The sequence below is a fragment of the Lepidochelys olivacea genome, assembly GCF_965140295.1.
Source record: "Lepidochelys olivacea isolate rLepOli2 genome assembly, chromosome: 12".
Taxonomy (NCBI): domain Eukaryota; kingdom Metazoa; phylum Chordata; order Testudines; family Cheloniidae; genus Lepidochelys; species Lepidochelys olivacea.
In genome coordinates this window covers 37,777,140-37,803,018 of record NC_140422.1, presented here as the reverse complement: position 1 = coordinate 37,803,018, position 25,879 = coordinate 37,777,140, and the positions used below count along the sequence as shown (strand labels likewise).

The window sequence follows — 25,879 nt, the reverse complement described above, 5'->3', positions numbered from 1 at the left end:
TTATCTGGTCGAAACGCTTTTAAACTCTATTTGTGGTTATATTCCATCCTACTACAGAGACCGATCCAATGCATAGAATCAGTGTCCAGACATCACACATGGTGCAGTGCAGAATCATGGAAAGGGAAGGACAACATAAAAATAGAGGTGAGGGGAAAAAATTAAAGGGTGCAAAAAACCATAAAAAAGATGGGAGAGTAAAGAGAAGGTCTAAGGGAGAATGGTTAGGGATCTTTTCTATTTCTGTTATTTTATAAATTAAGTTTGATAGCCCTTTATTAAATAATTATAATAATGGCAACTACTAGCAGTAACCTATAAAGCAGTCACATTGGCACAGTGGTACTAGGGCTTATGGTCTGTGAATGCAGCACTTTCTATTGCTCCTCCTCTGATATCACATGGGGTCAGTGTCCACTGAAGATGAAATTGACCTGTGGAACATTTGTGACTTACGTTATTGTTAAGACCAAAATCCTCAGAAAGAGAGAGGCTGAAGCTGACACAATAAATTAATAGTGATCTCTGTATTTTAAATGACAACTTGTTGCCCAGTCAAGATGCTAATATTTAAAGGGTAGCCTCCTCAGTCATAGAACTGGATATTCGACTTCACATGCACAGCTTATAATACTCAAATATATTTCCTGAGAAGGCCAAAAAACAACAAAAAAATCCCAGTACATGGAATCACTTTGATCACTTCCCTCACTTTTATAAGATTCCCATCTTGAGGTCTCTGTAAACTGTGCAATGCCCAAGTAAAGAGGTTTGGTGGGGGTAATTATGCAGGTGGCTAGAAGCGAAGATGTCCCCATTTCATGCAGCAGAACACTTATACATAGCCATCTAGTGTTTTAGTAGTTGCTTCAGCCCATTGTGCTCTCCTCTGCAGAGTTTTTGTCCAGTGATTGGTGTAGTTCATTGGCTACAGCTCAGTTTTTCTCAAAAGCAGTTGGCACACAATTCACCTGCAGGGCCTCTCCACACACTGGATGGCCTAGCAAGCTGGGGCAGGATACATTTTTATTTTATGAGCTGCTCAGACCAGCACAACTTGTAACATATATTTGGGTTATGTGAATGAATGTCTATACACATACACCGGTCAGACTGGCACAAATTACACAATCAGGCACGAATCAAATGCATTTCCTAATACAAAGATTTGGGTGATCTGCCTCTGCATCGTGAGAAGAAAGGTCACGTTAATGAATTTTGTAAAGGAGTAGGGTGTTTAATTCTATTTAAGCTATTCACACTAGTTCTCCTGGACCAGACAAACCTATAGTTCATTTTTCTATCAGGCACTATGTTTACAACTCTTTGAGCTAATCTGGTCACTAAGAAAGACAGATCTACTTTCACCAGTATTAGAAGTATGACCTACAAAAGGACTAAACTTTGGTAACCAAGTCTCTTCCTATAGTATGATTGTGACCTTCCTAAAAAAAAAAATTTAACAGCCACATACCAAGTGAAAAAGAAAAGACATTTTATAGCATAGCTCTGAATCAGACATTCTCAGATGGACTTTAACATAATATGAAAAATGTGGAAGCCTGTTTTCCTACATATATTTTGATAGTGTCACATAATCTGTGTTTTCAATTTTAGCAGTAGATCTATGCTATTTTAAACATCTCTACACAGATGTATTCAAGATGAAATAACGTTAATCCATGAACTGAAGTCAGCAACAGTTTGTGCTGTAATAGGCTGAGGGCAACATTCAGCAGAACAGTACTAAGTTCTCTGCAGAATTACACAGACATTTTTAATCTAATGCCCTTACTTCCGACATTGGTATTGCTCATCATTTTTCAGATTTAGTTTCTACTTCTTTTCAGAAAGAACTTGAAAAAGGCTGCGTAGATTTTGCTTAAACTTTCTACACAGAGAAATTTTCCAGAAAGTTACAAGCTAGAAGAGAGAGGATTTTATGATAGAATTTTTTTCATAGCTATCTTGTTTGCTAATGTGAAAATTATTAGAAAATTGCAAAACCTCAAGTCTTTTTCACATTCAGGCAGTAACTAACATTTAACAGCTTTATCTATATTGTTTGATAATTTAAAAGAACTGTGAAATATTGAAAGTGACTTATAAAGGCACTACTACTACTCCACTAGTGCTCATCACCAACAACAAATTCCCTCTTTTATAGTATTTTCTAAGATCACAAGTAAAGCAATTCAGCAATCCATCATTTTATTGCATTTCTCGCTTTCTACAGTAAAAAATTAGGGTTTGGTTTTGTTTTTTTTTTTAAAAAAAAGCACGTTTGCAGATGCTGTCATAAAACTGCATAAGAGCTAAGCCTACATTTTCAGTTACAATAAAGAAAGTCCTAACTGCTGACATTCTTAGATCATGTTTCACCAGAAAATCCCTACATTTTTGGTAGGGCTGAAGTAATGAGCTACTTAAAGCCATAGTATATTTAAACTGTTCTGGTTACTTGCCCAAAACTTTTTCTCCACTACCACTGTCACCCCACAAACAATTAAATGAAAATATATACCTCCAAAGATAAACTCTGCCTTTCTGTTATGGCAGAACTTATGCAATATATCAAGAATTTTTAATAAACATACATGCCTTCATTTGGGAAAAAGTAGCTTCTGCATGCTATATTTTTCAAAATATTTTCTATTAAATACAGATTTGGTTGGCTATTTTTTTCCCCAGAAAAAGAAAGGGAGGAAAAGCATTCCACTGATAAACTGGAAGATGAAACTTGAACAAAAAGATCTCCATGATGACCTGAACTTGCTAGCTATGATTGGCATATGCTTAACTGATGACATTAGATCTTCATGTAAGTTTAAAATAAACGCAGCACAGTATTACTGCACGGAGCAGCAGCAAACTGCATATTGAGGACAATGATATGATTCAGTTCCCACCCTACTGCTGTACTTAGTTTTTCTTGGAGTTTATGGAACAACACATCAGCAATAAAAGACAGCTGGCCTACAGACTGGTGAGGCCAAGAGAATATGGCACTGCAGAGCTTAGCATTTCTTTCAGTGCATCATTGATAAACTGTAGGAATGAAATCCTGGCCACACTGAAGTCAATGGGAGTTTTACCACTGACTTCAATAGGAACAGGGTTTCACCCTGGGAGTTTATGAATTATTACTAGCGTTGCTAGACATTCGGTTTTCAACCGGAACACCCACTCGAAAAGGGACCTTGGCGGCTCTGGTCAGCATCGCTGACTGGGCTGTTAAAAGTCCGGTCAGCAGCACAGTGGGGCTAAGGCAGCCTCCCTGCCTGCCCTGGCTCCCCGCGGCTCCTGGAAGCAGCCGGCATGTCCAGGAACCGAGGCCAATGGGAACCGCAGCGACAGCGCCTGTGTGGGCAGTGCGCATTGCATAGAGTCGCCTGGCCCCCCTGTGCCTAGGAGCTGGATATGCTAGCCACTTCTGGGATCCACACGGAGCCAGGGCAGGCAGGGAGCTTGCCTTAGCCCCGCTGCACTGCCGACAGGGAGCCACCTGAGGTAAGTGCCGCTCAGTTGGAGCTTACACCCTGAACCTCCTCCTGCACCCCACCCCGCTGCAGGTCGGAACCCCCTCCCGCACCCTAACTCCCTCCTAGAGCCCGCACCTGAACATTCTGCTCCACCCCTGAGCCCCCTTCTGGAGCCCGCACACCCTCCCGCACTCCAAACCCGTGCACCATCCTCAGCCCCCTCCTGCACCCAAACTCCCTTCCGGAGCCCACACCCCCTCCCGCACTCCAACCCCAGCCCTGAGCCCCCTCCCACACCCAAACTCCCTCCCAGAGTCCACACCCCGTGCCTCCTCGCACACTCCAACCCCCAGCCCAGGCCTGAGTCCCCTCCTGCACCCAAACTCCCTCCTGGAGCCCACACCACAACCCCAACGCCAACCCCAGCCCTGAGCTCCCTCCCACACCCAAAATCCCTTCTGAAGCCCGCACCTCCTCCCGCACCCCAACCCCAGCCATGAGTGCCCTCCCACACCCAAACTCCCTCCCAAGGTCCACATCCCACACCCGCACCCATACCCCTATTCAGTGCTGTAGTAATTTTATGATGCCTTGGCTATGTTATTTTAAGCCTCATTAACCATACAATCACTTTCAGATTCCCTAAACACACTGTATGTGGGTATTCTTGCAACTGTCTATATTTAGGGAGTGTATTCTTCTTTGGATGCATGGGGATTTGTTGCAGAACAAAGACAACATGTTAGTCTAGACACTGAGTGGAGCCAACAGACCTCTGTTTTAGATGCTGTAAAGTACCCCTAGCTTCAATCAGGGTTACTTTTACAAAGAATCTCCCTTTTAAATTATATCAGCTTAGTCGTATATTGCCAAAATATGATCACACACTTTCACTTAAGGAGCCTCATTTTCAAAAGCCTGCTTAGCATATACAAATCCAGTAATTGCACACACGAACAGCACTTAGGGCTACAATAATCCCACTTGCGCACCTAAATTTGGGGGGTTGCATGTGCACTTTTTGCAAGCACACTGCTTTTTTTTTTGTTTTTTTTTTATGAACAAATTTTCAAATAAAACCTATTTAGCCTTATAAAAACTTGTGAAAATAATAGTGTTACATTCAGTAACTTTAAAAAGTACCATTTACACTACATAAGTATCTGAAGAGGTCTCCAAAATTTGCAAGAACAAAATTATCTGTAGGTCTTATTAGCCCTTACAGAGCCACCAACGCATTTTATACATGATCAAACAACACTGTGAAAGCCTTTGAAGGCTTTCTCTTACAGAGTGAACCAATGATAGGCCACAGTGCAGCAAGTTCAACAGGATATTTCTAGTTTAGCCCACTGTTCCCCACCACAGTAGTCAGGTGACATCATCAACAAAATGAGGCCATTAGGAGTGTACTTCCCAAACTCAGTCCTTCCTGAAGAAGGAACAGTGCTATCAGGCTCATTAGCAATCACTTTCCACAGACTTTCTCCATGTAACTCTGCATTGCCATAGCAGAAATATAATGATGCAGTATTGAATTCCTCAGAAAAATTCAAACATGCTCTAATTGGTGGGGTTTTTTGTTAAGATTAAAGTTAGCTGGCATTCCAAATAATAACTGCACACAAAAATATCCCGGTACATTAATTTATTCCCACTGTAATACTCTGTAGGTGAACTACATAAAATAATTTCAGGAATGCATAATTCAAAGTTTGTTGCCTATAAAACTCGTTTCAATCAGGACTGTTGCTCATTGTCGCTCAATGGTTCCCCATATAATTCCAAGTTAACATTACTATTTCTGTATACCTAAGATCAGTGGTTTTCAAAGTTTTTTAGGCTGCATACTCCTTTCCAAATAATGTAGTCTACCATGTACCCGCATCTGAAATAGGGTCATAATATATCTATGATTAGATTGCCATGTCTTACTAAATTAAATGCATTGTCCACCATTACAGGATTTTTCTCACTTACCCCCTGACAAGAGCTCACACACTCCTAGGGGTACATGTACCCCAGTTTGAAAACCACTGCTTTAGACAGTATGGATAGCAGAGGTACCCTATATGTGTTATGGCTTGTGTCAGAATTTCAGCTATTCAGAAGGCATTTGCAGGTTTCCCTTGCCTGAAATGTAAACTGTAAACTATACTTATAAAGTCAACTTGGCTGCTGTCATCAAACAATTGGTTGAGTAATCTGCTGCTAGTAACCACAGTGTCATATCAGCAAGGTGCCTACTGCTTACTCACACAGTCAGGCTGTCCATCACACGTCTAAGAACATTTTAGACACTTTATGTACCATAATCTACCTCCCACCACGTCTTGGTTACCTATAAACCTACAGAAAAAACTATATCCCTAATATATATTGCAACTCTGTTTGTAGGCCTGTGATAGCCTTCTAACACTCATCTAGACAAGGAGAAACAATATGAACTCTTTATCATCCTAAGAGTTCCTATCTTGAAACCACATGCTTTATGGTATTTAACTTTTCCCTAAAGTAGGGAAACATTTGTGTGAACTGCAGCGAGCCTGCTACAATTTCCTTCATCTCAGTTTGAGTGAGGTCCACCCTTTGAAATGATACATACTGATAAAAAATAAAATGAGTTTATTCCACTTGGAATTTATACCCTAACCATCTAGACAATCCACACTCCCCATTTGTTTCCAGTTGGTCAAAACTGAGATCCAAGCTCATATTATTTTGATAATGTGAACTGTATCTATATTTCCAACAAAAACAAGTTGATTATTATTTTTTTCATTATTTCAGTTACCACCATGGTTGGGATTTCTCAACTAGAAATGTGCTACATCTGGTATGCTCTGTACCTGTGAACTAGTTTGAACTCAGAGTGGCTTCCTAAACCAAAAAGAGAGCCTGAGAGATTTCTAGGAAACACCCACCATAGACTAATTTAAATTGGTCCTTTAGGATCCTCCCATAAATAGAAGCTAAGAAAACATCTGTCTGGTGGCAACGGCAACAAAAAACACACCCAACTCTGACAGAATGTAATTTATTTTGATCATTTGGGATAGCTGAGCACAATTCTAATGTTACTTCTAATGTTTTCATGACTTAAAAAACAAACCCAGAGTTTGAATATTCACCAAGACTATTCCCCATAAATGTCTTTCTACTCAGCTTACCATGAGCTGTGAGAAACTCAATGAAAACTGTCATGATATAACAACAATCTTTAAAACCTGCAATTCTCTATGTTTCCAGACCCTATCATTATGCTTCTGACCACAGTAAATGGAAAGAAGCATTGTAGTTTGGATGCGGTGTTTCTAAGGACTGACCCAACCTGCCTCCTACACTACAGCAGCATAAGAGCTATACCGACAACATGTTTCTAAATAAGATAATTGGCCTAATCCTGCTATCAGTGAAGTCAAGACAAGTGTTTTCAATTATTTCAGTGAGAAAAGGATTGGGCCCAACATAAATGGACAGTCTCAGCCCAGCTCTTTGGAAGAAGACTGTGCAATACACACTTCAACACCACAGTAGAAGCAATTTCAAACATCCTCTATGTTCCACCATGCCACCTACATTCAGCTGTCTGTCTGAAGAGTGAGAGTGGCAGAAGCAGGGAGGCAGAGCATTGTCTACAACTCACCCGACGGGAAATACATCTGAGCTGACGCCTGAACATACATTCTGAATATGATGCATTTTTTGTCCAGGACTTCCACTGACTGCAAGTTCTGGAATCTACTGTCACTTAGCTTGCTAGCGAGGTTTCCCTAGGATTAGCTAGTTTGGTGCCATAGAGGGGAGGGGAGCAGAGCAAGTTATTTGGAAGATAATGTCTGCTGTTAAATCAAAACCTTGCAAAGTATGCTCAGTGTTACATGGGGGGTGAGCATAAAATACAAAAATAACTCAAGAAGTAACATAATGAAGCTACTTTTTAAGAGCAGAACCACACTTCAAAAAATGCAGATATTAGAAAAATGAAGTTGGACCATGACTTGTTATAATGTGCTGTAGTTCTTTAGAGCTACTCTCTCTTTGCCACATAAAAATGTATTATTTAAAAATAAATGTGCAGACCAAAATAACTGTAGAGTAAAGGAGGAGTTGGTCAGACTGATGCATGACCTGCCTGACCATATTTCTAGGCTTGGGCTGCTGGCTAAAATAATGTCACCAGGTCAGCCAATCATCTTTCAGGGATTGTACTTCCTATAGTGAGATTCAAAATGGAACCACAAAAAAATACAGAGCATGGAGCAGATAATGAAATATCTGAGCAACAAGCAAGTGGAGGTAATTAGCTAAATTAATGACAGCACATAGGTGCCACAGCAATGGAAGGGTTATTCATACAGAGATTAGACTAAATAAATTGGAGAGATAGATGGCACCAGGATAAATAAAATGGGCCCCACTCTTATTTCAGTAAAGGGCAATGAACATTGTATCTAATGTGTGATGTCCAAAGGACATTTTAATTACTATGGGTTGTTGTGGGGGTTTTTTGAGGGGGGAGGGAGAAGACTAGAGAGCAGGAGAAGGAGAGGCAGGATTGGAGTCAAGAGATGCATACAAATACCTGAGCAGGTTATAACATTAGCCAATACTGAGAAGGCCTCCCCAAAAATATTGAGACAAATAAACCAAAAAAGGAATGTGCATGAACATTTTAGAACACTTGGTTCTAAAGATTTCGCTCTGCTTTTCTCTTTTGCTCTCAATTGTCAGACAAAGCAGATGGAAATCTCTCTACACAGCACAAGATCAGAAACTTCCGGGTTATACTCACAGCGAATACCATAAATCATGAGAGGATCAAGCTGCTTCTTCCCATGCTTCCCTTGCCCTGAAAGGTTGGAGATAGCCTGAATTTCCCGGTGGAAGAGGTAATCTAGCAACGTCAGTGCCATCTTCTCAGCTGTGCGGCAGTTGGTGCTGATATGCAGCATGTCAGCTGGGGTGATGGGGCAACGGACTCGCATCTCAGGATTGTTTTCATCTCCAAGCCATGTCCCATTGGGGTAATCCTCTAAAAACAGAGAACGAGGAAATTCTAAGTGATGGCACAGGCTGCAACAGTTATATTTAAAATGTATAAATATCATCAGCTCTTCCCATTTTCTTTATGTTCTCCCTTAACTTATTTCAAAGCTCATAGTGACTGGCTGGCTCACAAGATTTGTAATGGATAAAGAGTGTTTATCCAACTCACATCAGCAGTGACCAAAAGTGGTTACCATGAACAGCTGTTCTGTGGCCTCCAAAAAATGAGCAATTGGTCTTGGTCCAGATGTCCAACTCACAAATGAAATTAAACAGTCTCTGAAGAGAGGCCAATGAGCAAAAGAACACAGAAAATCTTCTGACCTTTAGTCGTGCTCATTCAGCCCCCTCAAAATAAGGATAAGGGCAAGTCTGTGGGGTAAGGAAGCTGATATCTTAGAGTGAGCCACTTTTCTGGTAAGCCTTGTCCCTCCAACCTCACAAATTTGAATCACAATTTTCCCCTTAAGCAATGCAACAAGATGAGCTTAAGCAAGGCTGACAAGTTGAGAAAATAAATAATTAGTGATGAGGGGTAATTTCCTTGATTAATTACTTAAGGGGTTTACCAAGGACAATCACTCAACTGTAGCTGAAGATCTCAAATTAAACTTTTTGTTTTGTTTCAGACTTACTGAACGGTAGTCTGCATTATTTCCTGAACACGTCATTTACCAAAGGACCAGCCCCAGCACTGAGCATGAATCACCATTCATCTCTCTAGTGTCTCTTTCCTCCTGGTCAAGGGTGAGGTCATTAGCAGAAGAATATGTATTCATTATACTGGCTGCCAGCACTATACCTGAATAGAAGACCGTGGATTTTCCTCTTGCTCTGGCCTCTCATGGTTTGGGAAAATAAATACTCATTTTAAGCTAAGGGAAGCACTGAATTCGTAATGGAAATTAAATTTTGTTGGCAGTGCCAGAAGTCTGTGGATTCAAGCCACAAATCAGAAATTGAACTAAAGTTCAGTGTGGACACCAGAGTCACACCTGGAGTGTGGGATGCAGCTGCAAGGAAATGTACAGTCCCTTTGGATGAGATGCTAAGCCAGGCTGTTTGCTCGTTCCAGTTAAAATGAAATTTCCTGTAACAATCTTGACAATATATGGGGAATAACCCAGTGGTCAAGCCTAACATTTCAATAATGACTGACACAGACTGTTTGGATTTAATTTCAATGTTCGCACAGCTTAGTGGGGTAAAACGCATAAAAGAGACTGAGTTGGGATTCATGCCATTCATTCATGCCATGCTAGCACTTGTATTGCTTTTTTACACATCTTCAGAAAGCGATATGAATATGAAACAGATCTTTTAACTATAGGATTTATTTTTTAAAGACATGTATGTAGTGAAGTATTATGGTATACACAAAGTCACAAATGTCTGTTTTTCATAATCATCCTATTCATCTGCTAACCATGAAAAAGTTTAGATGAATGAGCACTTTTCAAGGTAAATAGGCTTATGTGACCCCTGAAAAAGCATGATCTTTATTTCCAGCTATTGGACTGTGTTAGCCTGCATTCTGTTAAATTATGTGCAAGAAGCAAGCAATAAAATCTAACACAGGAAGAAACTCATGCTCTAAAGATCGCTTTTGAGACAAGATCTCTGGGACTGACTGATGTAGCAAGTATCAGATCCAAGTTTATTGCAATGAATAGTGATAGTATGAAATAAATGTTAAATTATACAGTATTGATACAGAAATATCAGATGGCCATATATCTGTAAGTAAAGGAAAATATTTACCTCCACACATAAACCATTAATGTTAATATCAAACTTTTGTAGAGCATCAAAATGTGAGCACAATGTAATGTTCTAATTATCTTTTTATTTAGACAAATCCAATTTTCCCTAATGAATTTGCTTGTTTCTTATATTTCTGTCACTGGTCTAGAAAAATGAAGAACCCTAATTGTTTTTGTTTACATTTTTTTTCATACCCCCAGCCTGCAATGCATTAGTTACACTTTGCAATGTGCAAGATGGCATCTGCATGTTATGGTAGGGAAGTCAATTGCTCGGATTGATTATAACTTGTTCAGAATGCAACTATTCCTGGCATCTAATAATATTAGAAAAAGATATCCTGCTACTAATGATTAAACTGGACACAGAAGGCAAAGCAGAGAAATGACTGTATGGCTGTGTTCATTTTCTAATATATCTTCTATGTTTTTATTTTCAAGAGAATCTAGCAAACTTGAGCGAACTACTCTATAAACTGCTATCAGAACTCTACTGCCTGATTTCAATTTAGCTCAAATTATTAAAAATATTTCTAATAATATAATTCATAACAATTATAAAGCACCTTTCCATCTGCAGCCATGCTAATGAATGATCTTAGCATATATAAAAAGAAAAAGAAGACTTGTGGCACCTTAGAGACTAACCAATTTATTTGAGCATAAGCTTTCGTGAGCTACAGCTCACTTCGATGAAGTGAAGTGAAGTCCTCCTTTTCTTTTTGCGAATACAGACTAACACGGCTGCTACTCTGAAACTTAGCATATATGAATCAAAGACTTTTTCCATTCACAGAATAATGAAAGTTTACTAGTAGTACTGATTATAGAAGTTACTATGTGTAATTCTACTGTTATTGCTTACAATTTGGAAGAGAATACAGCACTTGATTGTGCTGACCTATACCATAAGCCCTGAAAAATGATTTCAGCTCTTGCATTCACATTGTACTTTCAGAATACTACAATAGATTCTCCCTTTGCCTCTGTATCCCATAGCAGGAGGACTGGTAAATGTGAAATTCTCCAAACAAAAAATGGCTTGTGTGGAACCTTCAATGGCCCTTTTACATTTCTACTCAATGTTTACAGCAATTCTTTGATTCAATCCAAACAAAATCGTCTTGAATGTGTCAGGCTATTGCATTTCTCTGTGTTAGAGTGCTGCCTTTGAAATGAAAACCTTTCTGCGAGACTGATAGACATCTGGAAATGGTACCAAAGTGCTCCCAGTGATGAGAGATCAGTGGGTTAAAACAGCCTAGTATTTCTGCAAATAAATTAAACTGACAGTGTAATTAGTTTTCCTTTATTCAACCCCCAATAATTAACAGGGAAATTGCATCTCAGAATATACCGAAACTGAAGTATCTTCTGCTTTTATAAGGAGAAATTATCCAGAAGCTTTTTTTCCTGAATATGATGCACTTACAGTACACAGAAGAGATACAGAAAACACACAAATATCTAAAGATGAATCAACATGTCATACTATCTTTAAACTGACAATATAAGAAAAACTGAAAAACCTAGGAAAGGATTATCTTAAAGCCGGAGTGTTTTCAAGTTTGACTAGAACTTACCCAAAGTGTAATTGAATCTAAATTCCACAACTATGCCAAAATATAAAGAAAAACAAATAACGTAGTGGAATTTTTTTCTGTAATCTGTGACAACAGATAATGTTACTTATAATATTCTGAACAACAATTCAAATCCCAGAATGATATCAATCACCAGCATTTCCTCTGTGGGTTGGGCAGTTTTTTAATAATATAAGAAATTCAACTGTGGTATTAATTTGTTAAACTTTTTATCTGAATTGTTCATTTATATTTCATTCATATTTTAAGTTTCTGTTGCTTAACAGGTCATTTGTGGGTTTTTCTGCCTTCTCTTAGAAAAACACGTATGTTGTTTCCTTTCCTTATTTTAAAAAAATAGAAAATATTTATTATTTTCATACCAGTGATCCCCGTAAGTACAATTTTATTTCAGAACCACAGAGCATCTTATGAAAAAGTTGCTACAATATTGTAGTGCTTTTTAAATTTATTTTAGTGTTTCAGGGCTTTATATCTTTAATAAAAGTGTACATAAAAATTCACGTATTGTAATCTTTAACATTACAAAATACATTGACTAGACACTTCAAAAGGTCTGCCAACCATTCAGATACAGGATACACATATGAGTTTGCAGTTTAGGCTACATATACATATAATATTGCTATACTAAGCCCCAATCCTGAAAACCTTTAAATTCATTGTTAACTTTAAATTATCTTTCAGTTCAATGGTACTATTCACATGCTTTAAATTAAGCTCATGCATAAGTCTTTGCAGAATCAGGGGAATAATTAGCTAGCATTTGTGTTACACTCAAACTTTATGCAGGCTATATAGCTACTAAGTATCATTATTATACACATATGCATTATTATTTATACAGTATCATAGATGTAACAGGCACTTTACCCATAGAAAATAAGACAAGGTCCCAGCCCCAAGGAGTTTACAATCCATTTTGGTTATTTTTATTTAATTCATCTGCCAAGGTCTGATATGCAAGTGGTAGAGGAGAACGTAAGAGTAAAGGTGAATGGTGGAAGAATCATAGAGACGATGGAGTTTTCAGAGAGGATTAGAGGACAGGGAGGTTGCTAGCCATAGGGGAGTTAGGTGTCTGTTCCAGTCACATGGAGTGGCATGGAAGAAAGAATGAGCGGATGGAGTAGTCAAAAGAAGAATGAAGGCCAGTGGAGTTGGAATGGAGGGGGTTCAGAGGGGAATGATTCTGGCACACAAATACTACAGGGGCAGGCAGTTTAGATTAAAAGCCAGATTTTCAGTTCCCAACACTGGCAGCACTCTAACTACAGGAACTACACATGCAATTAACCAATTATTATTATTTAATGTGTATATTGGAGTAGCCAGTGGTTCCACCTATGCCTGGCGCTGTACAAACACATATAAAGCCCTCGACTCTAACCTTAAGAGCTCCAAATTTTAAAAGATAAAAGAAACAAAAAGGGTATAGGAACAGGGACACAGTCAAATATACAAATACATTTTTAAAAATAATTATATATTTACAAAAACATTGGCAACTCTCCCCATCTGCCCCTCAACCTAGCTGTTCTTCATTGGTTAATGTCTTATATGCCTGGCAGCAAAGGTGGGTCTTGAAGAGGGGGCTTTACAGATGTGTACACCAGGAGAGTGTTCCATATAGAAAGGGCTGAAGTGAGAGTAACAAAGGGGTGGGCAAAGCTGGCATTACTGGTGGAGCAGACTAGGCAGAGGAGTTAGATGCATACAGTAACTGAATATTGGCAAAGCAGTTATGTGTGCATGCAGTTAGGTGTATACATTTAGGTTTGGATCCACATTCAGATCCTGAACCTCTTCTCCAAAATATTGGTGTGTGTAGCGGGGGGGGGGGTGTTCAGATCTGGACTTTTAGGCTCATCGCTACTTTTAAATACAGAGTTTTAAGACATGCTGTTTATGTCTGGATTGCTCTCTTCACTAATTCAGGAGCTCAGTTCATGACACTGATCAGAACTTCTAGCTCTTCTTCACTATTCTTTCAAGATCATACATTTTCTTTTCGCTCCATTCTACTGCATAGAAAAGCAGCTTGCTTTTCAATACCATTCTCAAATCCTTCTTAGCCATATGATGTTAATTTCTTTCATCTCACAAGACAGTTGGCCATTCACTGTGACCAGAGACTCTACTGGCTTCAAAAAGAATGTGTGTGTGTGAGAGAGAGAGGTGGAGTGAAAGGGGTGTTAGGATCTGTTGCACAAACATTTGTTGATGTAGAAACAGAGTAGGGGAGTTAAAACTTTTCGTAAAGAGAAATGCTTGCGTCAAGAGAACAAAAAACAGACAAGGTTTGCTGCCGTTTCAGCCTCTGTAGAATACTTTCTGATGTGTGTGCATGTGTGTTTTTCCTGCACAGGGAGATGGTTGACCCTTAACTGTTACTCACTTCTTTCTTCTGGGATTCGTTCCCTTAACTAGCTTGATATATGAGTATTAGCAATAAGACTAGAAGCAAAGCTAGGTTCCACTCTCTCGCTAGGTGCCATCAATCATCCCTTTAAAACAAAGAAAAAGAAAGTGAAACACCTGCCCATGTAAATATTTGAAGAATTAACTTGTTCCATTATTCAGAATAGTTTTATTTATTTTACTAACAAAGCTGGGTGCAATTCTGGCACTTATGCCAGAGGAAAACGCCTGGTAGCTACAGTACAAAGGCACAAAGCAGAATTAATCTTCTGAAAATAAACCAATTCCTACTCTACAAAAATAAACTCCTGTCTCCAGAGAAATTAAATAATATTTTGGCAGATTTGTAAGAGAGTCAACTTTAAAAAAAACAAAAAACACCTCCAGCAATTAGGCTGACTCCTTTGCCACTGCAAGAGTTCAAAGTGGCAGTGATTAACGGAAAGACTTTAGAGTGCAGACTTTATTAACTTCCAATCCTAGCACAGTTAAAACCAGGTTTATGCTTGAGCATCGCAGACTGAAAACAAGCACTGTTAAAATCCAGGACTAGTCACATAACATGAACCTTACAGAAGAGAACCCAACAGAACTAGTTTTAAATGTATGCTCTCCAAAAGACATTTAAGCAAAAAAAGTGACAGGCAAAAAGAGACACACAAAAACATAAAACAAGTTTATTCATAGAACAGGAACGTTGGCTACAGCACTTGGGTTTCTCCTGTATTCTTTTGGAAAAATATATATTTAATGTCAAAAGATAGTTAGAAGAGACCTATGTTTGAAGCCTCATCTGACAGATGGCACCAAAAATTGAATTACATGAAGTAGATAGCTCCGATATACTTCAATGAACCCATACTCTTCAGGCTGGAAGATGACTGCACTACAAAGTGAGCCATTCAGAATACTGTATATAAACATCATCTATTTTTTCCATCACTGAACATTTATTTGTGATCCCACATATATTAAGGGGAAAAAACACATGCACATCAGTATCGAAGCACTTGTATAGGCTTAAGTTCAGCAAGGTATTGAAGTGTGTGCCTAACTTTAAGCACAAAGTCAAAGGGATTACTCACATGCTTAAAATAAGGCACATGCTTCAGTACCTTGCTGAATTGGGGACAGAAAGAGGAGACACATACTTAGTGGCTCATGGTGGGCTAGGGAATTTAAACGTAATTTGAACAGCCATTATTTAAAATTGTTTAGATGTAAACCTGGATAACATTCAAAATATTAACATTTGTGGATTTAGATACACTCAGAAAACTGTTTAATGTCATGTGCTTAGACAATCTAAGCTGATTAAGTTATGCACACTTTCCAGTTTCTCTTTCCTTTATTATATCCAACTTTACACTTATTGACTTGGATCTGCATTATTATTAGGGTCATTTTAAACACTGGAAAGACTCCTGAGCACTATTATGCCTCATTTCTCTATTTCTCTGTAATCGGAAAAATAAATAAAAATCTTTTCAAAACAAGAAGGAATTTAGCAGAAACATTTGGCTAGAGAGTTTTGTTTCTTTAGTTTTATTTGGCTTTAATAGGTCACTGAGGAGTTCAATAAAGACGGTTCTCACAAGAACTATGCTCAGTATCCTAATGTCTACTATAATATAGCTTGGGTTTAATGTAAAAAATAAACATTTTGGGGTGAGGATGTGAAGGCTTAGGTGGTGCAATGCCGTTGTGCACCAGCCTTTCATATTTTAATATAAAGATTTAATTTTGATATCACAAGTGAAATGAATTTGAAGGTCTCTAATAAGTTACCAGTGGGCACTGCTAAAAATCACAAAATCAGCACAGATTTTGCTGTGACTGTCAGCCTCTGCTCAGAAGGAGCTTTGACACTACAAAACCAGCATTGCTGCAAGTAGGACTCAAAAACTGGGAATTAAATTGGTGACGTGAAAGAGAATCCTGAGGACAGACCAGCCTAAACCTCCAGCCTTCCACTTTGGATAAGCTGTTGGTATCCAGAACTGAAGGTGACAAATTCTGAACACCATTGGCCGGTTATAGTATAGGGATAACCGTTGCAGAGGCACTTTTGTGATAAAGCACTTATATTTAAACAGAACTTTTTGCACTGTGCTGAACAAATCTGTGTGGATCAGATTCCCCTCTTCTCCTCCAAAAAAGATAATTTTTAACCCTAGTTGCAAGACAGCCCTGAGACCCAATAACTGAGCTGTGCAAAGAAAACTTACACAATACCAGCCTACACTATACCTGCCTTCAGGCAGTATTATCAATATCTAATTACTACTAACCCTGTAAAATTTGTGTCAATAACACATTCCAAAAAAATGTTTAAAAGTAAATCTGTCTCTCAATACATAGAAAATAAAGCTTCAGATCCCACACTCCCCTGGCTTTACTTAAAAGCCTAAAGCAACTAATTTTGCAGTTTTATTTTAACCACATAAGTGGAATGCTCTGAAATTTAAAAATGCATCTTCACATACCTCTGAGACTCTACCAGCTGAGACAGTATGTTTCTTGGTAATTCAAAGTCTCGACTTTAGCTTAGACATTTAAAAGAATAACTGCCTTTAAGCCAGCATGAAGAAACTGACTAAAAGATGGGGCATCTTATGGTATAAACAGAACAGGTCATGCTTTTTTTTTCATCCTAGAAAAAGAATAACAACGCCATTTGTTGTCAGAGATCTCAAAGAAAGACATGATGCAGCACCCTACCAAATGTAGAATACATTCACTATACAAAGGATATCAGCAGCTCTACTTCATAGGCTTATGCACAGTAACCTAAATATTTCAAGACACCATAAACAGAGTATGTAAATATAATGTATGTATAATATTACTTAACACTTAAATAGTCCTTTAGATTTTGAAAGTGCTGCACCAATATTAACCAATAGCCTTCCCACAAATCCATGAGATAGGAGGATAAGTATATAATAATCATAATATTTTAAAATATTTTACTCTATGGCTTGTTCACACACATTCAAATTTTGAGCAGTGTTGCTTAGTTGCAACAGCTTATTTAAATCACATGGTATTTCTGTTCCTTGACTGGATGAACTGCAAATATGTACACAAATTAAAATTTCCGTTTCTGCCAATACTCAGACGTGTAACTGTGCAATGAGATTTCCTGGAAAAAAAATATTTAAAAGTAAAACTCAGTGCCTTGAATGTTCACTGAAAGCAATGCACAAAAGTTGCATGAACACATCAGAAGAAAATTCGTTGAAAAATTACAATGAATATTTTTGGACAATTTTTTGCATTATTTGCCCAGATGTACTCTGCACAATAAGAACTGACCAGATTATGAGTAACAGAGGACCGAATAGGAGAAAATTCTGAAGCTCCAGATGGGATTAGTTTGAGTTCAAGGCTTAGTAGAAATAGTACTCTGTGAACTGCCTATGCAGCCTTTACACACACTAATATTTGCAGTTCATCCAATCATGGAGCAATAGCAAGAGATTTACCTGAACAATCGCAACTAAGCAACAGCTCAAATTTTGAATACAGTATTTGAAAACATCTTTATTATTATTTACTTCCTAACTGAACTGTGGATTGACATCCTGCAATACATATCGCTGTTTATTAGGAACTTATTTTGGGGCTAACAGCCACACTGCATAAAAGTTAACAAGAACTCAGACTACTGCAGCTTAGTGAGAACACTACACAACTGTCAAAGCATTAAAGATAATACTACAGCCCTATCTTGTCTTCTCCCCTCTCTCAAGCACACAAGTAGAGCTTACAGCATTGTGAGCTAAGAACAGGGTTGCTAGGTTTTGTCACAACTGTGATGTTTTTTTAAATGTTCGGTTGTTTGTTAAATAAGTTAATTTGTAAAAACTCCAAGGCTCTGAGAATCCTGCAGGTTTAGTTTGCAAATTCAACCTTACAATTTGAATTGCAGGGTATTCACCTGGACATTCAAATTTGACAAAATCTGCTAAAATCAAAGGGACACCATGCCCCTGAGCTCTCTAGAACAGCCTGGCAACAGGCATAGGAGTGTTTGCCCCTCTCCTGTTGCACTATTGGGAGACAAGCTATTTGTGCCTCTCTCGAAAAGTCCCTTTAGGATGTGAAGAAGGTAGTGATCCATACACAGTGGCCTCCCAAATAGTAAACAGTCCATCCAACATCCCCAAAGAACTGGGGAAAGCAATAGAACATGACATGAAGGCAAGTGCCTTTGGGCTCACTGGGATTCGATTTGGAGAGAAAAAAGCAATGGAGTGAAATCCTAGCCACACTGAAGCCAATGGCAAAACTCCCATAGGCTTCAATGGGGACAGGATTTCATCCAAGGAAGGGAGGTGCGAACAACCTTTGCCCACATTCAGAAATATACTAAGCATCAAGCCCAAACTCAGGCTAACTGTATTTGAGGTTTGATACAAACATTTTGCATAGCATACTTCTGAACTACATCATAAAAATGAAAAGGGTAGGTGTTAAGAGTGCTGAAGTACAGGAGTATTATTTTTTGTGTTTAAAAAGAGCAGACTCTGAGGGAATGCAGAATGTTTATTAAAACCCTCTACAGGCAAGAAGAATCAACTATATAAAATACTGGGGCAAATCATTTAAGGATCAATTAGGCAAGGAACAATATTTCAGCAGATTCATTCCAAAACATCTAAGAGTCTAAAGCAGGGGTCAGCAACCTTTCAGAAGTGGTGGGCCGAGTCTTCATTTATTCACTCTAATTTAAGGTTTTGCGTGCCAGTAATACATTTTAACATTTTTAGAAGGTCTCTTTCTATAAGTCTATAATATAGAACTAAACTATTGTTGTATGTAAAGTAAATAAGGTTTTAAAAATGTTTAAGAAGCTTCATTTAAAATTAAATTAAAATGCTGATCTTATCAGTTTAGTGTGATCCTTGCCCTTGCTTTTCCTTGCTGAGTTTTCCAATGTCTGGCATGTATTTGGATACTTTAAGCTGCACACAGGCTTCTGAGTGATCAGCTGTTAATTGGCTCCGAGAGGGACAGAGGACAGATTTCATGTGTGAAAATACCGGTTCACACAAGTATGTGGATCCAAATGCTGAAAGCACTGCAAACTTAATTTTCTTCAAACAGTTTAATTTCACTGGCAGAGACATCCAGCAGGTCAGAATACAGGCCCCATGATCTCTCTCAGTAGTTTCAAGTGCACTCCGCAGATCTCCAAACTTTGATGCCCACAGTTCTGAGCTTTTTAACTGAATGAGCTGCATTTCGAAATCTTCAACACCCATCCACTGAAATACAGACAAATGCAAAGCGCTTTCGTTGAACTTTTCAGGTTTAATTAGAAAAGAAAGCATTGGGCCAAATCTCTGGAAATCTTGAAATCTGTCAGAAAATTCTGATTCCAGTTCTTGCATGTACATTCTAATCTCAACGTTAAATGCAGTGCGCTGTTCCACGTGGTGTGATCGTGATGTAAGCAGCAAGTCAGGACTTAAAAATAACCCAGTACAGTGGCGCTGGAACAATTCTTAAGGTGGGGGTGCTGAGCTGTGCCCCCTCTTGCCCCGTCTGCTCCCCTCACTGCCCCGGGCCAGCAGCCAGGACCCCAGGCCGGCAGCAGAGGCCCCCAGAACGGTGGCTGGTAACCAGGGCCAGCAGCAGGCTAAGTGGGGCCGGCAGACGGAACCCTGACTGACAGGGGGCCGGCGGCCAGTACCCCAGGTCAGCAGCAGAGCCCCCGGGACCGGTGGCCAGGATCTGGGCAGTGTGAGTGCCACTGAAAAATCAGCTCGTGTGCTGCCTTTGGCATGCATTTGCCGCCTTTGGCACGCATGCCATAGGTTGCCTACCCCTGGTCTAAAGTGCCAACAGAAATCAAATTAATTAAAAAAAGATGCAAGGGAATGGGACTAATTTAAAAAGGGGGGGAAAGTAAGTAAAACTCTTGATACAATAGGGAAATGGAAATAAGCAAACTCACTAGCACAAGTGACATCAGCAGGAGCATCCAAACATAAAAGAATTGATCCTCTGAGGAAAGGGCCTGGGGATTCAGAGACAAGTGAACACAACAGATATAGAGCAGCTAGTTTGCATATTTCCTCCCCCCACTTTTTAATTTATCTTCCTAAATCAAATAGTTCAGAATGAAAAATGAAGAATTATGAAAGTGCCAACCAGAAGGTGATTAAATAGTTAAACGATCCAATGATTAACAAGGCTGCACATTTGAACCCCACGCTCATCCTAGAGTACTAAAAGCTTTAGTAGACAAATGGAACACTCAGTTTAAGAGACTGCCTCAAGTAGTGGAAAATAGTTGTTACAAAGCTATTAGTCAATACAGGGACTTGGATTCTAAGCCAACTACACATCAGTTTTGATATCAGGCACACAAAAGCTGTTATTTAATATTTTTTGTTTGTGCCATAAGTGTTCCTGCCGCTCCATAGACAGAACAAAGAAAAGCTACCAGCTTCAAAAAGTTTATAATCTTGGAGCTGGTCATGCAAACTCTTCTTTACATGAGTAATCCTGACTCACGCATGTAACCTCACTGAAGTCAGCAGAACTCTTTGATCAATCCAGAACTACTCAGGTCAGTAAGGGTTTGAATGTTCATCTTTTAGGTTAGATGCAATGGATAGCAAGGTGAGATGAGAGAGGTTTGTACAAAATGATTGCTTGTTTTCCTCAAGGTATGTAATACATTTCTTAACATATTAATTAATTTATATTTGTTTTCTGTGGAAGTGAGGGTTCCAGAAAGGCTGTAAACCCAATTTGTGTGATCAAACAAAGGAATTGTAGGTAGACGTTGTTTGATTAAGGACACCAACAAGGTTTATATAATAACAGCATTTTATACTTATATAGCATATATATATATATACTTTTAAGGAAGGGATATGAAAGTTCTTAAATTAGGTAGGTATTACTGTGACACACTGTAGGATTTTATAAAAATATGCTAATGAGTGTGAATATGATGTAACTGGAATATGCTTCATACAAAAGGTCTCTTGTAAGGTATCATTACAAAGCTTATAATCTACTGAGTGTGGTCACTGTAGTTGTATAAATGTGTCACTCTTGTATCTGAAACTAGAAATATGAAATAGAACTCTGAGGGCCTACTGTAGTTATGCAAAGTGTGGGCCATTAATGGTGGTTTGGAATCTTGAAGGCTCCCAAGGGGGGGGGGGGGGGAACAGCTGTGCATCTCTCTCTGTCAGTGTTATAGAGGGCAAACAATTTATGAGTTTACCTCGTACAAGCTTTATTCAGAGTAAAACAGATTTATGTAGGGTTTGGACCCCATTGGGAGTTGGGCATCTGAGAGTTAAAGGCAGGAACACTTCTTAAGTTGCTTTCAATTAAGCCTACAGCTGTTGGGGGACGTGGTTCAGACCTGGGTCTGGGTTTGCAGCAGGCTAGCAGGTCTGGCTCAAACCAGGCAGGATGCTGGAGTCCTAAGCTGACTGGGCAGGAAAACAGGGGCAGAAGTAGTCTTGGCACATCAGGTGGCAGCTCCCAGGGGGGTTCTGTGATCCAACCCACCACAATTACTATCTCCACTTTACTATTAGGATGAATGGAGGTGGAGAAAGATCTGGCTAGTCCACAGCAGAGACAAGACTAGAATCAGGAATCCTGACTCCAAGTCTCATGCTCTAACTAGCATACAGTATTGCAACCTTTGTTTCAGAAGGAAAAGTCATGCTTCACTAACTTTGCCCTATTATGTGTAGATATTAATTTTAGGGATAATACAACATACATCTGACAAAGTCTCATATGTGAGATTAAATTCTATGGTTCTATTTCCTGCAAAGACTTCAATGTATGCTGAACTTTACATAAGTAGTCCCAGTGACCTCAGTGGGGTCACTCACATGGTTTAAATGAAGTGCGTGTTTGTTTTTGCAGGATCGAGGTCTAAAATGGCAGGCTAGAAAGGATGATTTTGGACAATTTGGATAGTTGAGGTCTTATACATCAAAAGCAGCTCTGCAGACATATATGTAAAACTGTACTGAAGTGAAGAACTGATTCAAAGAAAAAATACATAAATCCACTAAACGGAAAGCACTATAGCACTGTAATGAGGAAAAACAAAGGAACTGGTAATTATTCTGGAAAAGTCCTTGATGCTTTTAGCTGAACATGCAGATGTAGCACAGCAGCAAACAGGAAATAGGTGTATACATCTACAGAAATGAAATATGAATTAAAGGAAATTTACTACAGGTTCCGAACAGAATAATTTGGAGAGGCTTCCCTCTCTCAAAAACAGAGACAATTCTGCAGCAGATATACAATGGAAAGTTCAACATTTTCATAGGTGCTATAGCCAGGATGTTGCACGGAAGAAGATGACTATGCAAATGTGAACTTTAATGTTAATGATTGTTACTGTTTAGCTACTGCCTTACAAGTAAACCTTGATTGATACTAGCTATCCCTCACTAACTGTACGGTATTCTTTTCAGCATGGTTTATGGTATATAGTATTCAAAAAGAGACAAACAGTCCTTCTCTGCAAGTATATTGGTGGTGGTTTGATTAAGTTATATCTCATCCAGACACCATCAGATACAAAAACAGCTCCAAAGTAGCACCAACCAAACAGCCAATTGTTGGAACCAATTTTTCAGCCTTGAATTCAAGCTCCTTCTTTGGCACAATCAACTAACCCTGAAGATGACACAAGTGCCACTTCTAAGAAAATTAACCTTGAGGTCCTATTCTTTAGCTAGCTTTAGTTATTACTTATCCCACATACAATACACACAGGCCCTTCTGTGATTTTCTACACGACACTGGTTCCAACATCTACTGTAATACTGGCTCCTTTGCTGTTGGACTTTTGCAAGAAAAATGATTTTCTCGTAACTTAATTGTTTTTACGTTACACTATGAAGAGATTTATGAAACTGACAAACTCTTCAAAACGATCAAGAAAACAAACCCAAGGAAAATTATCTCAACGTTACAAAACTGGGAACACAAATACTTTTGGAAAAACATTTTCATTTTAGATGTTCTAAACATCTGGAATAAATTACCAAGAAGGGCCACTGAAAGAAGCACCACTGTGCTTAGGGACAATACGATCCATTTGTCAGTACCCATTTTAAAGCGGTACGTGGAAAACAAATAGGGAAAAAGTAGGACAGACCTCTATCGCCTTTTCCTGATTTTAGGCTTTCTTATGTTTTCCAACCATCTATCAAAGCCTTGCATTAGAAGGAGCAGGAAGAACACTTACAAAAAATAAAATGGAACAAAAAAAAAAAAGATATTCCGAAAAACACTGCCAAGCTACTAGAAAAGGAGTACTTGTGGCACATCCGATGAAGTGAGCTGTAGCTCACGAAAGCTTATGCTCAAATAAATTGGTTAGTCTCAAAGGTGCCACAAGTACTCCTTTTCTTTTTGCCAATACAGACTAACACAGCTGCTACTCTGAAACCTGTCAAGCTACTGTGCTTGTAGGAAAATAAATCTCATATTTTAACTGTTAAATCCTATTTATTATATTTAATAATCTGTAAGTCATTAGCTGTTTTCCAAGTACCTTGCCAGATACAAATGCATAATGTTATGTCAAGATGCTTTCCTATCTATTCTTCAGAAATTATTCTTAAAGTAACACACTTACAAGGTTGGAAGCATAAAGATGTCCTTTTTAAATCATCTCTTTGCTAACTAATTCTTTACATTTATTTATTTAATTTATTTATTTATGGTGGTGGGGACGAGAAGCAGGACAGGAAATGGTGTTGTTTTTTCTAATAAAATAAACAAAAAAAAGTGTCAATGGGCCTGACCTAAGCCCACAGTAGTCAAGTTGGGAGACTCCTTTGGGCTCTGGATCAGGTCCAACGTCAGCAACCCAACACTCACAAATAACCCTACAATAACAAACAAATGTGCATACAGAATAGAGTTATTTATAACATTTTTAAAGATCATTTTCCAATTTCTAAAGGGTTAGGCTTGAAAAATAAATATATTTTCAACAAATACCTTTTAAGTCTCTCTAAGTATAGTTCTACCAGTTGTGGCTCTGATTCAGCCAGGTTCTTAACCAGATGTTCCTTACTTTAAGTATGCAGGTAGGTCAAAATAAGTTCAATAGTACTACTCAGATGCTGAAAGTTAACTTGCATTGTTGCCAACGCTTGTGATTTTAAATGTGTGTCTTGCTATACATGCTTTGGGTGTTCGCAGAGATGTGTGCCTCACTAGGGTCAGTGAGAAAGTGATTGTTATGATACAAAGCGTGTATGTTACTGAAATGTTTCAATGCTGTCCATAAATTTAACAATCATGCTTCTGTGCATTGTTCCTTGTGTTTCGGCAGATGTGGCCTTCAGGAGCACCCCACACACACCGACCGAGCATCTACACCAGGTAAGAAAGCACCCAAAACGGCTCAAAGAAAGACATGTTCCGGGACGTACTGCACTTCTCCAATACAGAGAAAAAGGAATGCAAGGAGTGGTGGAAAGGACAGAAAAGAAAATCAGTACTTCCTTAAGGACACTACTGAACGGATGATTAAAGTAATGGAGGAGCAAACGCAGATGTTGAAGTCCTTAATAATGCTGCAGACTGAGCAGATGTGTGCCTGCCCTCCCCTGCAACACATTCAGAATTCTTTTCCATACCCCCCTATCAAAACTCCTCCTGCACAATCCTTTCCACTTGCCGGGACTTCTTGGTTTCCCCTTCACTCCACCCCCTTGGACAACTTTCATAATGACAGCTCTGAAAGTCTGCCCTTCCCAGGTTCCTCCTTTCGCACCAAGCGTCTTCATGTGTGCTGTTTCTTGTGCAATAAAAGCAAAGTTGTTGAATGGTAACTCATCTTCATTTGCTTTCTGCAAACTGAGATAGCAAGCACTACCAATACATACACAGGCAGTTTATTCATGTGCTCGCTGGAATGTAAGGCCCCAAATGTCACCATTACTTCCTAGGAAAGCTACATGTAATGTAACATTGCACCAATCAAAGAGATATACATTATTGGGTCTCATTTTCAAAGTGTTGCCTCAAAGCCTCCCTGATTCGAATTGCCCCTATCTGGGCCCCTCTGATAGCCCTGGTGACTGGCTGCCCAAAATCAGCAGCCAAGTGGTCTGCCTCAACACTCCACCCCTGAACAAACTTTTCACCCTTAGCTTCACAAAAATTATGCAACGTACAACTCACGTACAACACACGGCTATGACCATGGGATTATTATCCTCATTAAAGTCTAACCTACCATAAAGGCATTGCCAGCATGCCTTTAATCTGCCAAAGGCACATTCCATTGTCACCTACTCAGTCTGTTGTTGAATCACTCCTTACTGCTGTCTAGGTTTCCCATATAAGGTTTCATGAACCATGGCTGTAAGGGGTACGCCGGGTCTCCCAGGATCACTATGGGCATTTCAATATCTCCCACTGTAATCTTCCGGTTTGGAAAGAAAGTCCCTGCTTATAGTTTTCTATACAGGCCAGTGTTCCTGAAGATGACGGCATCAAAATGCACCTTCCTGGACCACCCCGTGTTGATGTC

General features: G+C 39.0%; 1 protein-coding gene across 3 annotated transcripts in view; it reads right to left on the bottom strand.

Annotated features, from left to right (window-relative positions):
- BANP (BTG3 associated nuclear protein) overlaps positions 1 to 25,879 on the bottom strand; it is a 272,200-nt gene that overhangs the window by 133,413 nt on the left and 112,908 nt on the right. For all 3 annotated transcript variants that reach the window (XM_084644987.1, XM_084644986.1, XM_084644988.1), the window contains one exon: positions 8,278 to 8,517. In XM_084644987.1, the coding sequence (XP_084501113.1) occupies positions 8,278 to 8,517 (240 nt within the window). The remainder of the gene's footprint in view (positions 1 to 8,277; positions 8,518 to 25,879) is intronic.